The sequence below is a fragment of the Beta vulgaris genome, chromosome 3 (genome assembly GCF_026745355.1).
Source record: "Beta vulgaris subsp. vulgaris cultivar EL10 chromosome 3, EL10.2, whole genome shotgun sequence".
NCBI classification, from domain to species: Eukaryota; Viridiplantae; Streptophyta; class Magnoliopsida; order Caryophyllales; family Amaranthaceae; genus Beta; species Beta vulgaris.
In genome coordinates, this window is record NC_079204.1 from 49,186,299 (window position 1) to 49,198,878 (window position 12,580).

Sequence of the window (12,580 nt, forward strand, 5' to 3'; positions counted from 1 at the left end):
TAAAACTTGACTAATAAATTGTGTGAGCGAAGTTTAAAAAATAATAGGAAATTAGGTCATAAACGTACATTATGTATAGAAAGATTAAAAATAGTAACAGCATATTGGAATTTTCAAATGTGAAATACAAGAACAATAAAAAACAGAGGGATAACTATATACCTAGACGAGGGACAAAGTCGGATCCAATATTTGACTAGCATAGGTTCAGAACTGTTCCACGAAAAACTCGAGCTAAATTGACCAAAAACCCCAATTTATTAGTCCAAATTTTAAATTATGATCAATCTCTATCGTATAAGGGGTGAGGAGCAGAACACAAAAAATTGCAAAAGAACTTGCTACATATATTAAAAACTAATTTAAAAGTTAAGTATGGAAATACAACGTTACTGGATACTCCCTCCGTTTCCTAAAGATCTTCCCTCTTAAGTGCGTTTCCAAAAGATCTTCCCCTTTTTACCCTCTCATGTCCCTATCATATGGCCCACCATTACATCATTAATTTAATTTTACTCCTTTTCTCTCTCCTACTTTAACCTCTTTTTATTTGTTCATTCATTTTAACCCCGTTCTCTCTCCTACTTTACCTACCCAATACCCCACACAAATTAATTCTCATTGGTATCTGTAGTAACAGTAACAAAGAAGATCTTTAGGAAACGGAGGTAGTACTTATTTGGAAGTCAACTCCATTAATTATAGTTTTAAACTTTTAAAAAATACAAAGCACAACATTAAACTAAGAGGCAAGCAACGAACAAGGATTCTTGGGTGGTTGATGGTAGCGACGAACATTGAGACAGGAGGCGACGATATTGGTGATTAATGGTGAGCGACAAACGAAGACCTGTTGTTTGAGAATTGGTTTTTTTTTTTGCGAATTAGAGCTTCATAGATGGTGGTTGATTGTGAATTGGGGGTTTTTGGTTGCGAATTAGGGTTTTGTGGCTGTTGGTCAGTGTTTGATAGGAAAGGGTCACTAGTACCAAAAACCTTATTTTAGTGGCCTTTATTTGCGTCGAACAAATTAAAAACCAACATAGTTTCTTAGGGGCATATCATTTACGTCGGTTAGCACCAAAATCCGATGGAAATTATTTACCATGAGCGTTGTTTATAGTGGTACATCCAACGCGAATTAGGAGGGAAAAAATTTAAAGCGCATGTTTTGCGTCGGATGCATGCCTACAACTGAAATGAAGAGGGGCCATTTATTACAGAGCAGTGATTTTTCCCCATATATATATTTAATTCCCCACTCAACTCCCCATATATTTCCCCAAACCTTAAAATCTAGCCGCTTCTTGTTCTTCTCCCTCTCCAGCCAACACCCTCATTACCTCGCCAACGAGTCGTATTTCTTTCTTCCTCTCAATTTCTCATCAGAAAATCCTTTGATTCCCATTATTCTCGTTAACCTCCTCTTCTTGTCTTCCTAATCTGCCTAGTCGAAAAAGAGATTTTTGCATCATGTGATGAGTGCGGCGAAGCTGCTATTTGAGATGAGGTGTGAGTGTGGCGATTAGTGCGGCAACGAGTGCAGTGTGACATCATTTTTCCTGTAAAAACCTCCAATCAAGGAAGCTACTAATGTTGAGGCTAAAAAAACGGTGTTGATGCAGATGAAGTGTAAGTATTCGTTTGTACAATACCGTAGTTGAAGATGTTGCGACATCTTGAGATCTTGCTTCAACACCTACCAAACTTGTAAATTAAATTCAACACCTGTAAGATGGCATCGACATCTGCCGCATCACACCCACCAAAACAGGTTCATTTTGGGTTTTGTTGCTTAACATTTTCCTCAAGTGCATGCGCTTTTTTTACGATTTTTTCACCATGTATCCCTGAGGCTTCACGAAATGCACCAGGTACCCTCGTTGTTTCAGAGATGCACCAAATGCACTTGTGATTTGCATAAAATGCACCAAGTACCCTTACTGACTAACGGCGTCAACTTCCGTTAACTTTATTTACCATTTTGCCATTGTTAGCCCCTAATCCTAAACCCTAACCCTAAACTCCACCCCTAAACCCTAACCCTAATATTAACCCCCTAATCCTCCCCCCCCACCCAGCCCTCCTCCCCCACCCCAGCACCCAGCCCCTCTTGCCTTACCGCCGCAGCAGCCCCCCTCCTCCCTTACTACCCAATTCCTAGCAGCCCCCTCTTCCCCACCCCCGCAGCAACCCCCCTCCCCACCACCCTAGTCCCCAACAACCCTCTTCTCCCCCAACCCTCGCCACAGCCCCCTCCTCCCCCACCCCCCCCTCCGTAGTATCCCCCACCTCCCCCCACCCCCGTCGAATTCCCCCATCCCCGGTAAAAATTATACCATTAGACTCGCAACAGTTAAAGAGAAAGAAAAAGTGATTGGGGGTCACTGGTTGAAATCGATGGGGGGGGGGGAACAGGGGTGGGGGGGAGGGGTTGCTGCAGGGGGTGGGGGGAACGGGGGTGGGGGCTGTTGTGGGGGTGAGGTGGGGAAATCGACAGGGGAGGGTGCTACAAGGGTGGGTGGGGTGGTGGGCTGCTGCGGGAGGTGGGAATGTGGGAGGGGGAGGGGAAAGGGAGGTGGTGGTGGTTGGGTGGTGGATTGGTGGTGGTGGGGTTAGGGTTTGAAGTTAGGGGGTTAAGGTTATGTTAGGGATTGAAGTTAGGGGTTAGTTTTAGGGCAGGGTTAGAAGTTAGGGTTTAGTTAGTTAATTAGGGCTAATTAGAGTTTAATTAGAGTTAGAGGGGTTAGATGGGTTAATCAACCCTAATAGTTAACAGAAACTTAACATCGTTAGTCAGTAAGGGTACTTGGTGCATTTTATGCAAATCACAAGGGCATTTGGTGCATTTCTGAAACAACGAGGGTACCTGGTGCATTTCGTGAAACGTCAAGGGCGCCTGGTGAAAAAATGGCTTTTATTTATTTATATTTTTAGTTTCATGATTTTTGTGTTGATTTGGAAGAATTGGAAAGTTGGAGCGAGGTTCTTCAATTGATTCAACTTTCCAACATTTTCCCTTGATGTATTCTTTGTCTTCCTATTTCCTCTCCAATTGATTTAATTTTCTAATAATTTTTCATATTAATTTATTCAATGTATTTTTTAAAGGAATATCTAAAAAAAAATCATAGCAGGGTTTCACTAGATGGATTATTTAGAAGAAATCTCCATATTTTTTTATTTGATTTAGTTATTTCAAGTTTGTGAATTGCTTACAATTTTGTACTATAGTAATTTTACTACTTTTATTTTAATACAATAAAAAACATTAATTATGGATATATTGTTGCAATTTCTATGTTTCGAGAATTCTTTTTTGCTCATCTATGTCTTTGAACATTCCTGCTTTATACTAAATAATTTTTCTGTTAAAAAACGCTATTAGCGTTGGCTCGTGGTCTATAACTGACACAAACAACTATTTTATGTTATCTTTGGGAACATCATCTGTGTCAAATGTGTACAAATGATCGACGCAAACGCTATTTATTTTAATTTTTGGGGACAATTATCTGCGTCGAATATAACAAATAACCGACGCAAATGTTGAAATTTTGCGTTGAATATTCTACCGATGCAAATGACTTGATTACAATTTGCATCGAGGCTTGAGAGAGAGATAGAGAGACAGAGAGAGAGAAGCCGATCGAAAAAGGGGGAAAAGAGGATGAGAGAGGGTGATGAGGATTATGACCAGTTGTTGGAGGGAAGAGAGAGGGTTATAGTGGGTGAGAGAGGAAAGAGGGGAGTGATGATGGAAGTCATAAGGGTTTTGTGGCTGGGCCTCAAAATTAGGGTGCCATATTTTTGGAAACTGATATGGCTTGACCAAAACTAGATTAGTTAATTGATCCTAGCTTTGGACATTAAAGTATGAAACTCAAATGATCTCGTTTTTCCAAAATCGGATCAGTTAACTCGATTGTATCATTTAAGGTTTCTTCCACTAGTGATGTTAGTTGATTGATGTTGTTAAGATTGATCTCTTATTGACACTTGGTGCTCAGTGTACACTATATCCAAAAATGCCGGTGAAATAGAAGCGTCAATGAAGGAAGAGGGGTTGTGGGCGGCAACAGAGAAGGAGAAGGGGGTCGATGGAAAGATTGTTTAAATTGAAAGAGAGAGTATGGTGGTGATGGTAAAACATTAAGGTTACCCTTTGATATTTTATACAAACAACCTAATAAATCTAAGGATTTATCTTTCCTTGCATTATCCTTTATTTTCCTTTCTTAAAGCCTTTTCCTTCCCCTTATTGAACAAGCAAGTAGTATTGTTGCTAACTTTCCTAAAATCAAATAAAAGTCCTAACTTTCCATCTAAACTAGTCAAGTGGTAAGCAAGGGTCGCACCACAATAATGATCGAAGGTCTTACAAAGGTAGAATTACTAAAAGTAAGCTAAGTTGAAGAAAGAAATGAGGTGATGGAGTGCTTGTGACTATTTCGTCATCTTTGGTCTTTGTGTTAGGAGGGGTAGGAGGATCATAAATTATATCATCATCACCATCATTGTCAATCAATAGTCATTGGCTAATTGTTCCTTATTCATTTTCGTGTTACCTCATTTGACAATCTTACATCTACCAATTATCTACCACTCTTAGTTATAATAGCATGAGCTTATTCATCAGGATTAAGACATTGAGTAGAGAGTTGGATAATGGGAGCACCTTCCATAAAACCTGCCATTTGAACAAATTGAGTTTCAACCATTTTATTGCGAACTTGCATTTGCTTTAAAGTCTCTCTTAGCTCACTAGTCTCATTAGCTTGTTGATTAGTAATAAAGGTTTTTCTCATGCTCGCAAGACTGGGAGTGGTGGTCGGTGGTCCAAGGTTGAAGAGGTTCTTATTAAGGGGAGACATTGCAATTAGGTCTACGGTTTCCTCCCCAGTCCTACCTAATGAACTACTAACTATTCATTATAAGGGAATCAAAAAAAAAAAATATTTTCCTATGTAAACCAAATGCTCCCCAGGCTAGAAAAGCGGTTTATGTAAATAAAAAACAATAATGTACATCAAATATAATGCTTAATACCAAGTCGAAATGAAAGGAAACATAACCTCCTTTTTTTTAATGGCATGAGCTTTTAATTATAAACTAGTGATTAGGCCCAAACTATTCTCCGGGTAAGAAAAAATTTCATTTATTAATATAATAATTTATGATAATAACACGAAATATAACTTAGTCTAGTGGTTAAGACTTTAGTATATGTACTTAAGGTCTCGGGATCAAACTCTATACTACGTGATTTCTAATTTTTTTTAAAATTGTACATGAATTACATGAACTAAAACTCCCAAGGGAGAGCGCCACGTGCACAATTTCTTATTTATGCACGATTTTTAATATATTTACTAGTTATTAGGCTCGGGCTATGTTCCAGGTAAGAAAAAAATTTCATTTATCAATATAATACTTTATGATAGTAACACTAAATACAACTTAACCTAGTGGTTAAGACTTTAGTATATGTACTTGAGGTCTCGGGATCAAACCCTATACTTTGCAATTTCTTAATTTTTTTTTATTGTACATGGATTACATGAACTAAAACTCCCTAGGGAGAGCGTCATGTGGCACGGTTTCTTGTTTTCGCACGTCAGGGAGAGCGCCACGTGGCACGGTTTCTTGTTTTCGCACGTCTTTTATAGATATAGATATAGATATACTAAATTACTAATGCTTTGAACGTGGCTAATACATTCTCTCAAGATTAGGTCGGAGGTTCCCTAATCTATCTTCTCTTCAAGGATATTCAATAAGTAAATCTTTTGAAGCTTTTGCTTGTAATCAAGTTAGGAGAGTAAAAAAAAAAAAAGGTTGTACATCTAATAGCACGTTCCAATATTAGTACTGACACAAATTTATGTCTCAACTCTTTTTCCCAAAGCCAAAGCCTAACCACTTTGGTGAATCTTAATTTAGCATAATAGTACAATGACCCGCATTTCCCTTAAAAAAAAAAGTTAAAAGATAAGATTAAACAACAAAGTACAAGTCTACAACTCCTAGATCATAGCAATTGGTGCTAAGAAACTAAGAATTAGTTTAGTGCACTAACTTGACTAAAGCTAGAAATGGAGAAGCATACCCACTAACAAAGGACAATCTCTTCTTCTACTGAGGTAGAGTAAGCCAGAGTATGAAGAATACTAACTTTTCTCTTTGTTGAAAACAATTTAGTTAACGAAGTAGCACAGCAATTTGTGATCTTTAGACACTTTTTTTTTTGTTGGCAACAAATTAGTCAATGAAGTAGCGCACCAATTGGATAAATGACTAGTTATTAGGTCCGGACTATGCCTCGGGTAAAAAAAAATTTCATTATTAATTTAATACTTATGATAATAACAATAAATACAACTTAGCCTAGTGGTTAAGACTTTAGTATATTTACTTGAGGTCTTGGGATCAAACCCTATACTACGCAATTTCTATAAAAAAATATTGTGCATGAACTAAATTAAAATTCCCTAGGGGTAGTACTGTAGTGGTCAACACTGCTTTTCAAATGGTATCATGCATACATAATTAATTTTAATGAACATGCAAATTTATTTATTTTTAAGGATGCAAGGAATATGTTTCATAATATTAATTAATTACAACACATATTTGTAATTTTGTGGAAACATGGATCACTAATTGTGGTGGCAGGAGGAGGGTGTCACGTGGCGCATCGACGTTGTTAGTAGGGATGGCAATTGGGCGGAGCGGGTGCGGAGGATGGTACCCCCACACCCGCACCCGCATTAAATTCTCATCCCCATCCCCGCCCCACCACCCATAGCGGGGGAAGATTCCATCCCCATCCCCGCCCCACCACCCATTGTGGGGGGAAATTATAGACCCACCCCCTCCCCACCCTCGCACCCGCGTCATACCCACTTCATCCCCGCAAAAAAATCCACCAAAAAATCTGCCATAAGCCCATTATAGTTGTCTACTTTACAATATAATATAGTAAAAGAAAAGTTATAATACATTAACAAAGGCAAATGTTTTGTTACATTTCAAAAGCGTCTTCAAATATATTAGTAATATATGTATATAAATAGAATTTTAATAATAAATATGCGGGGCGGGGGTGAGGCGGGCGGAGGTGGGGCGAGGCGGGCGGGGATGGGGCGGGTATAACATAAAATCCACACCCGCTCTACCACCCATTGCGGGTACAATTTTAATCCCCATCCCCGCCCCATCCTCCCCAAACCTATACCCAAATACACTACAAATACACTTTAATACACTACAAATACACTTTAATCATTAATATTTATAATTACACAAAAGTAAAAATATAAAGATTATATAGTTAAATGCTACGAATGCATTTTTACGTATGTCGATGTATTCAACGGCGGATTCAGGAATTTTCTAATGGTAGTTCACCATCCATTACCGTTCACTAATTCAAAAGAATTTTTAATAAAAAAAACTTCAAACTAAATTTTAATCGAAAAGAAAATAAATATATAATCAATACTTATACAAAATACAACCAACCAAATAGTACTAGAAAAACCAAATATCCAAATTATACTACAAAATACAACTAAATACTAGTAATTATTATTACAATTGTTAGCTACAAGTTTTCATGTTTTGATATCGATTTACAATATCATTCATGCTAACATTAAAAAACAAATAATTCTCTAAATAAGTAATCAAACAATCATTCAACATTTGATTTCCCATACTATTACGTAATTTGTCTTTCACTTGCGTCATTCCAGAAAACACCCTTTTCACACTTGCCGTTGTAACGGGGAGAAGTTACACCAATTTTAAAAGCAAGTAGACCCTATCGTGAGTTTCAGACAATCCCGTCTTCACAAGTTTCATTGAAAGCTCACTAAGAGTCATCAAATTCCAAAACCTTTCATCTTTTCTCATACTCCCTTCGTTTCCTAAAGATTTTCCCACTTACTGTTCCTACAGATACCAAGAAAAATCAAGTTGTGTGGAGCATGGTGTGAGTAAAGTAGGAGAGAGAAAGGGGTTAAGATAAATAAACAAATAGAAAGGGGTTAAAGTAGGAGAGAGAAAGGGAGTAAAATTGAATTAATAATAATGTAATGGTGGACCATATGATAGTGACATGAGAGGGTAAATAGGGAAATTTGTTTTGCCAAATAAGGAATAAAATAAAGAGGGAAGATCTTTTGGAAACACCCTTAAACGGAAAGAGGGAAGATCTTTACGAAACGAATGGAGTAGCAACAATAAAATTCTGAAGTGTATGGTCAAAGAATATCAATTCTGAACTTGAAAATTCATTTGGATAGAATTTTGCAAGTTCAATCAATTATGCTTTGTCAAAAGAAGCAAACCAATTAGATGGATTCAAAGAAGACATATACACAAGTAAATCTTTACTTATCTCAGGGAATCGATTATCAAGTTCTTGCAACTGAAGATCAATGACACTTAAGAAAACTTCCACTCGAAAATGATGTAAATTTGACACTTGTGGGCCTTTACCTCTAAACAACCTTCTCCCCTGGACAACATATTTCCCCTCCATGCTAGGAACCTCAATGTCATACTTAGCCATAAAGGAAATTACCTTCTCCATATGAGAATCCCATCCTTCATCTCTCATCTCTTGCAAATTAATCTTGGTTACATTAACCATTCGCATTGCATTTACAATGTCTTGATCACGTTTTTGTAGTGGCACATTCAAGTTATTTGTTATCCCAAAGATACCAACCATCAAATGCACCACAAACACAAAATCAAAAGACATCAATAAATTTGTAATAGTTTGTGCTTTGTTAGAATCAAGTGCATCAGAGACTTCTGCAATGTCATCAAGCGACCCAAGGATTGAAGGATATAAATCAAGCACATTCAATATTGGTTTGAAATGAGATCCCCAACGAGTCTCACAAGGTCTACCTAACCCACGTTCTTGATTCAAACCCGTCCCTGTTTCAAGTTCACCTAAGTAACAATTGAACTAAATTTGATGTATCTCAAAAAATGAAACATATGCCGATTTGTCATAGACCATCAACTATCATCAACAAAATCAAGTTACCAAGAGATAACACCTCATTAAAAATATAATGTAATTTCAATTATCAAACACCAATAACACACAAATCAAAATACAACAACAAAATCAACATTATTAACAATTCTACCTTACATAATCTGATATATAAACACCCATAACAATTGAAATTGCAATTTATCTTTTAATTCTCATGAAATTGATAAACCCTACTCGATAAAGTAAAACAAAAATCAAGCAAATTGAGTAGATTAAGATATACCTAGAGCAGATTCACCATTTGTCCATCCACCGTCGTCCACCAAGGAATGAATTCCGACCACTTTTGCGGCTGCACGTCGGCGAATGGTCAAGGAACAGACGAACAGTCAGTGGCTGCACGAAGCCACGAATCGCCCACGAAGGACGAAGCCACCAGCAGTGACGAAGCCACGAATCGCCCAAGACTATTAGTCAACGAGGCGCCGCCGATGAGGCAGCCGGACGAAGCGAGGCAGCAAGAAAGTTGGGGATTTTATGAGAGAGAAAGGTCGCGATTGTGGGGTGAGGAAAAGAACGTTGCTGAGTCTACAGAGGGAAAAATAATCGTGCGTGATTTTCTGAATTTTTTTTTTCTATTTATTGCTGGTGCACGTGCACCAGCGTGTTATGAGCTAAATCCGCCACTAGATGTATTATGTGTTATTTTAGTCATAAATATCTATAATTACATATAAAAATTATAAAGATTATATTTTAAATTTATAATTACGTAAAAATCATAAAGATTACATTTTATAAAAGTACGTTATAAAACACGAATATAATAATATCACATTTGATTATGTTTTTCATTATGTATTAATTTCAGATTTTTTTTAAAATGAAAAATATGAATAGTAATAAAATGCATTTGCTGCATTTTAATTTGAAATAGAGTAAATATATAAGATACCTCTTGAAGAATTTGGTTTCCACTTAAAAATATGTTAAATGTCTCCTTAGGGAATTTTAGTTTATGTAATTCATGTATAATAAAAAAATTTAAAAATTACGTAGTATTATTCTAATCATAAATATTTAGAATTACACAAAAGTAAAAATATAAAGATTATATAATTAATGCTATAAATATATTTTTTACGTATGTCAATGTATCATGTATTATTTTAATCATAAATATTTATAATTACATAAAAGTAAAAATTGTAAAAATTATATTTTATATTTATAATTACATAAAAGTAAATATTATAAAGATTATATTTTATAAAAGTACGTTACAGAAGAGGAATATAATAATATGACATTTATTTATGTTTTTATTATGTATTAATTTCAGATTTTAGTCAAAATAAAAAATATGAATAGTAAAAAAGTGCATTTAAATAGAGTAAATATATAAGATAATTCTTCAAGAATTTGGTTTTCACTTGAAAATATGTTATATGTCTAGGGAGTTTTAGTTTACGTAATGTATGTATACTAAAATAATTTAGAAATTGCGTAGTATAAGGGTTTGATCTTGAAATCTCAAGTACATATACTAAAGTCTCAACTACTATACTAAGTTGTATTTAGTGTTATGATCATAAAGTATTTTATTAATATATAAATGAAATTTTTTCTTCCCCGGGACATTATCCGTACTTAATAACTAGTTATAATTATTATAGATTGTTGTATAAAATGAAGTTTACATTGCAATTTGCATGCATTTAATCTAGTTCTCCTTTTAAAATAAGAAAAGAAATTAATCCAATTTTGAAAAAAAAATTTACTATTGTAAATAAACTAAAATAATTTACAAAGTTAATATTCTAGTTTTTGAGTTACTTTATGTTAGACAACTAATAAAAATAATAATTTGAAAGGTAAAAGAGTAAAACTTGACTAATAAATTGTGTGAGCGAAGTTTAAAAAATAATAGGAAATTAGGTCATAAACGTACATTATGTATAGAAATATTAAAAATAGTAACAACATATTGGAATTTTCAAATGTGAAATACAAGAACAATAAAAAACAGAGGGATAACTATATACCTAGACGAGGGACAAAGTTGGATCCAATATTTGACTAGCATAGGTTCAGAACCGTTCCACGAAAAACTCGAGCTAAATTGACCAAAAACCCCAATTTATTAGTCCAAATTTTAAATTATGATCAATCTCTATCGTATAAGGGGTGAGGAGCATAACACAAAAAATTGCAAAAGAACTTGCTACTTATATTAAAAACTAATTAAAAAGTTAAGTAGGGAAATATAACGTTACTGGATACTCCCTCCGTTTCCTAAAGATCTTCCCTCTTAAGTGCGTTTCCAAAAGATCTTCCCTCTTTTACTTTATTCCTTATTTGGAATTTTTTTCCCCTTTTTACCCTCTCATGTCCCTTTCATATGGCCCACCATTACATTATTAATTTAATTTTACTCCTTTTCTCTCTCCTACTTTAACCTCTTTTTATTTGTTTATTCATTTTAACCCCTTTCTCTCTCCTACTTTACCCACCCAATACCCCACACAAAATAATTCTCATTGGTATCTGTAGTAACAGTAACAAAGAAGATCTTTAGGAAACAGAGGTATTACTTATTTGGAAGTCAACTCCATTAATTAAAGTTTTAAACTTTTAAAAAATACAAAGCACAACATTAAACTAAGAGGCAAGCAACGAACAAGGATTCTTGGTTGGTTGATGGTAGCGACGAACATTGAGACAAGAGGCGACGATATTGGTGATTAATGGTGAGCGACGAACGAAGACCTGTTGTTTGAGAATTGGTTTTTTTTTTCGCGAATTAGAGCTTGTGGTTGTTGGTCAGTGTTTGATAGGAAAGGGTCACTAGTACCAAAAACCTTATTTTAGTGGCCTTTATTTGCGTCGAACAAATTAAAAACCAACATAGTTTCTTAGGGGCATTTCATTTACGTCGGTTAGCACCAAAATCCGATGGAAATTATTTACCATGAGCGTTGTTTATAGTGGTACATCCAACGCGAATTAGGAGGGAAAAAATTTAAAGCGCATGTTTTGCGTCGGATGCATGCCTAAAACTGAAATGAAGAGGGGCCATTTATTACAGAGCGGTAATTTTTCCCCATATATATATTTAATTCCCACTCAACTCCCCATATATTTCCCCAAACCCTAAACTCTAGCCGCTTCTTGTTCTTCTCCCTCTCCAGCCAACACCCTCATTACCTCGCCAACGAGTCGTATTTCTTTCCTCCTCTCAATTTCTCATCAGAAAATCCTTTGATTCCCATTATTTCGTTAACCTCCTCTTCTTGTCTTCCTAATTTGGCTAGTCGAAAAAGAGATTTTTGCATCATGTGATGAGTGCGGCGAAGCTGCTATTTGAGATGAGGTGTGAGTGTGGCGATTAGTGCGGCAACAAGTGCAGTGTGACATCATTTTTCCTGTAAAAACCTCCAATCAAGGAAGTGATGTGTCCAAGTTATCCGCCAATCTTAGGCGGATTTCGAGGCGTTTTTGGTGTCGGTACGAGCTTAGTGTTGGGATTTAGGAGAGATTTGACGTTAGGAGGTGTTG

At 35.8% G+C, this 12,580-nt stretch overlaps 1 protein-coding gene across 1 annotated transcript; it reads right to left on the reverse strand.

The window, feature by feature from the left end:
* Positions 1 to 8,329: 8,329 nt before the first annotated feature.
* On the reverse strand, positions 8,330 to 12,294 carry LOC125495747 (uncharacterized). Its single transcript, XM_057393416.1, has 3 exons — positions 12,230 to 12,294; positions 9,179 to 9,183; positions 8,330 to 8,970 (listed from the first exon to the last, which is right to left on the reverse strand). The coding sequence occupies exons 1-3, from the start codon at positions 12,292 to 12,294 to the stop codon at positions 8,330 to 8,332; spliced, it is 711 nt and encodes a 236-aa protein (XP_057249399.1).
* Positions 12,295 to 12,580: the final 286 nt, after the last annotated feature.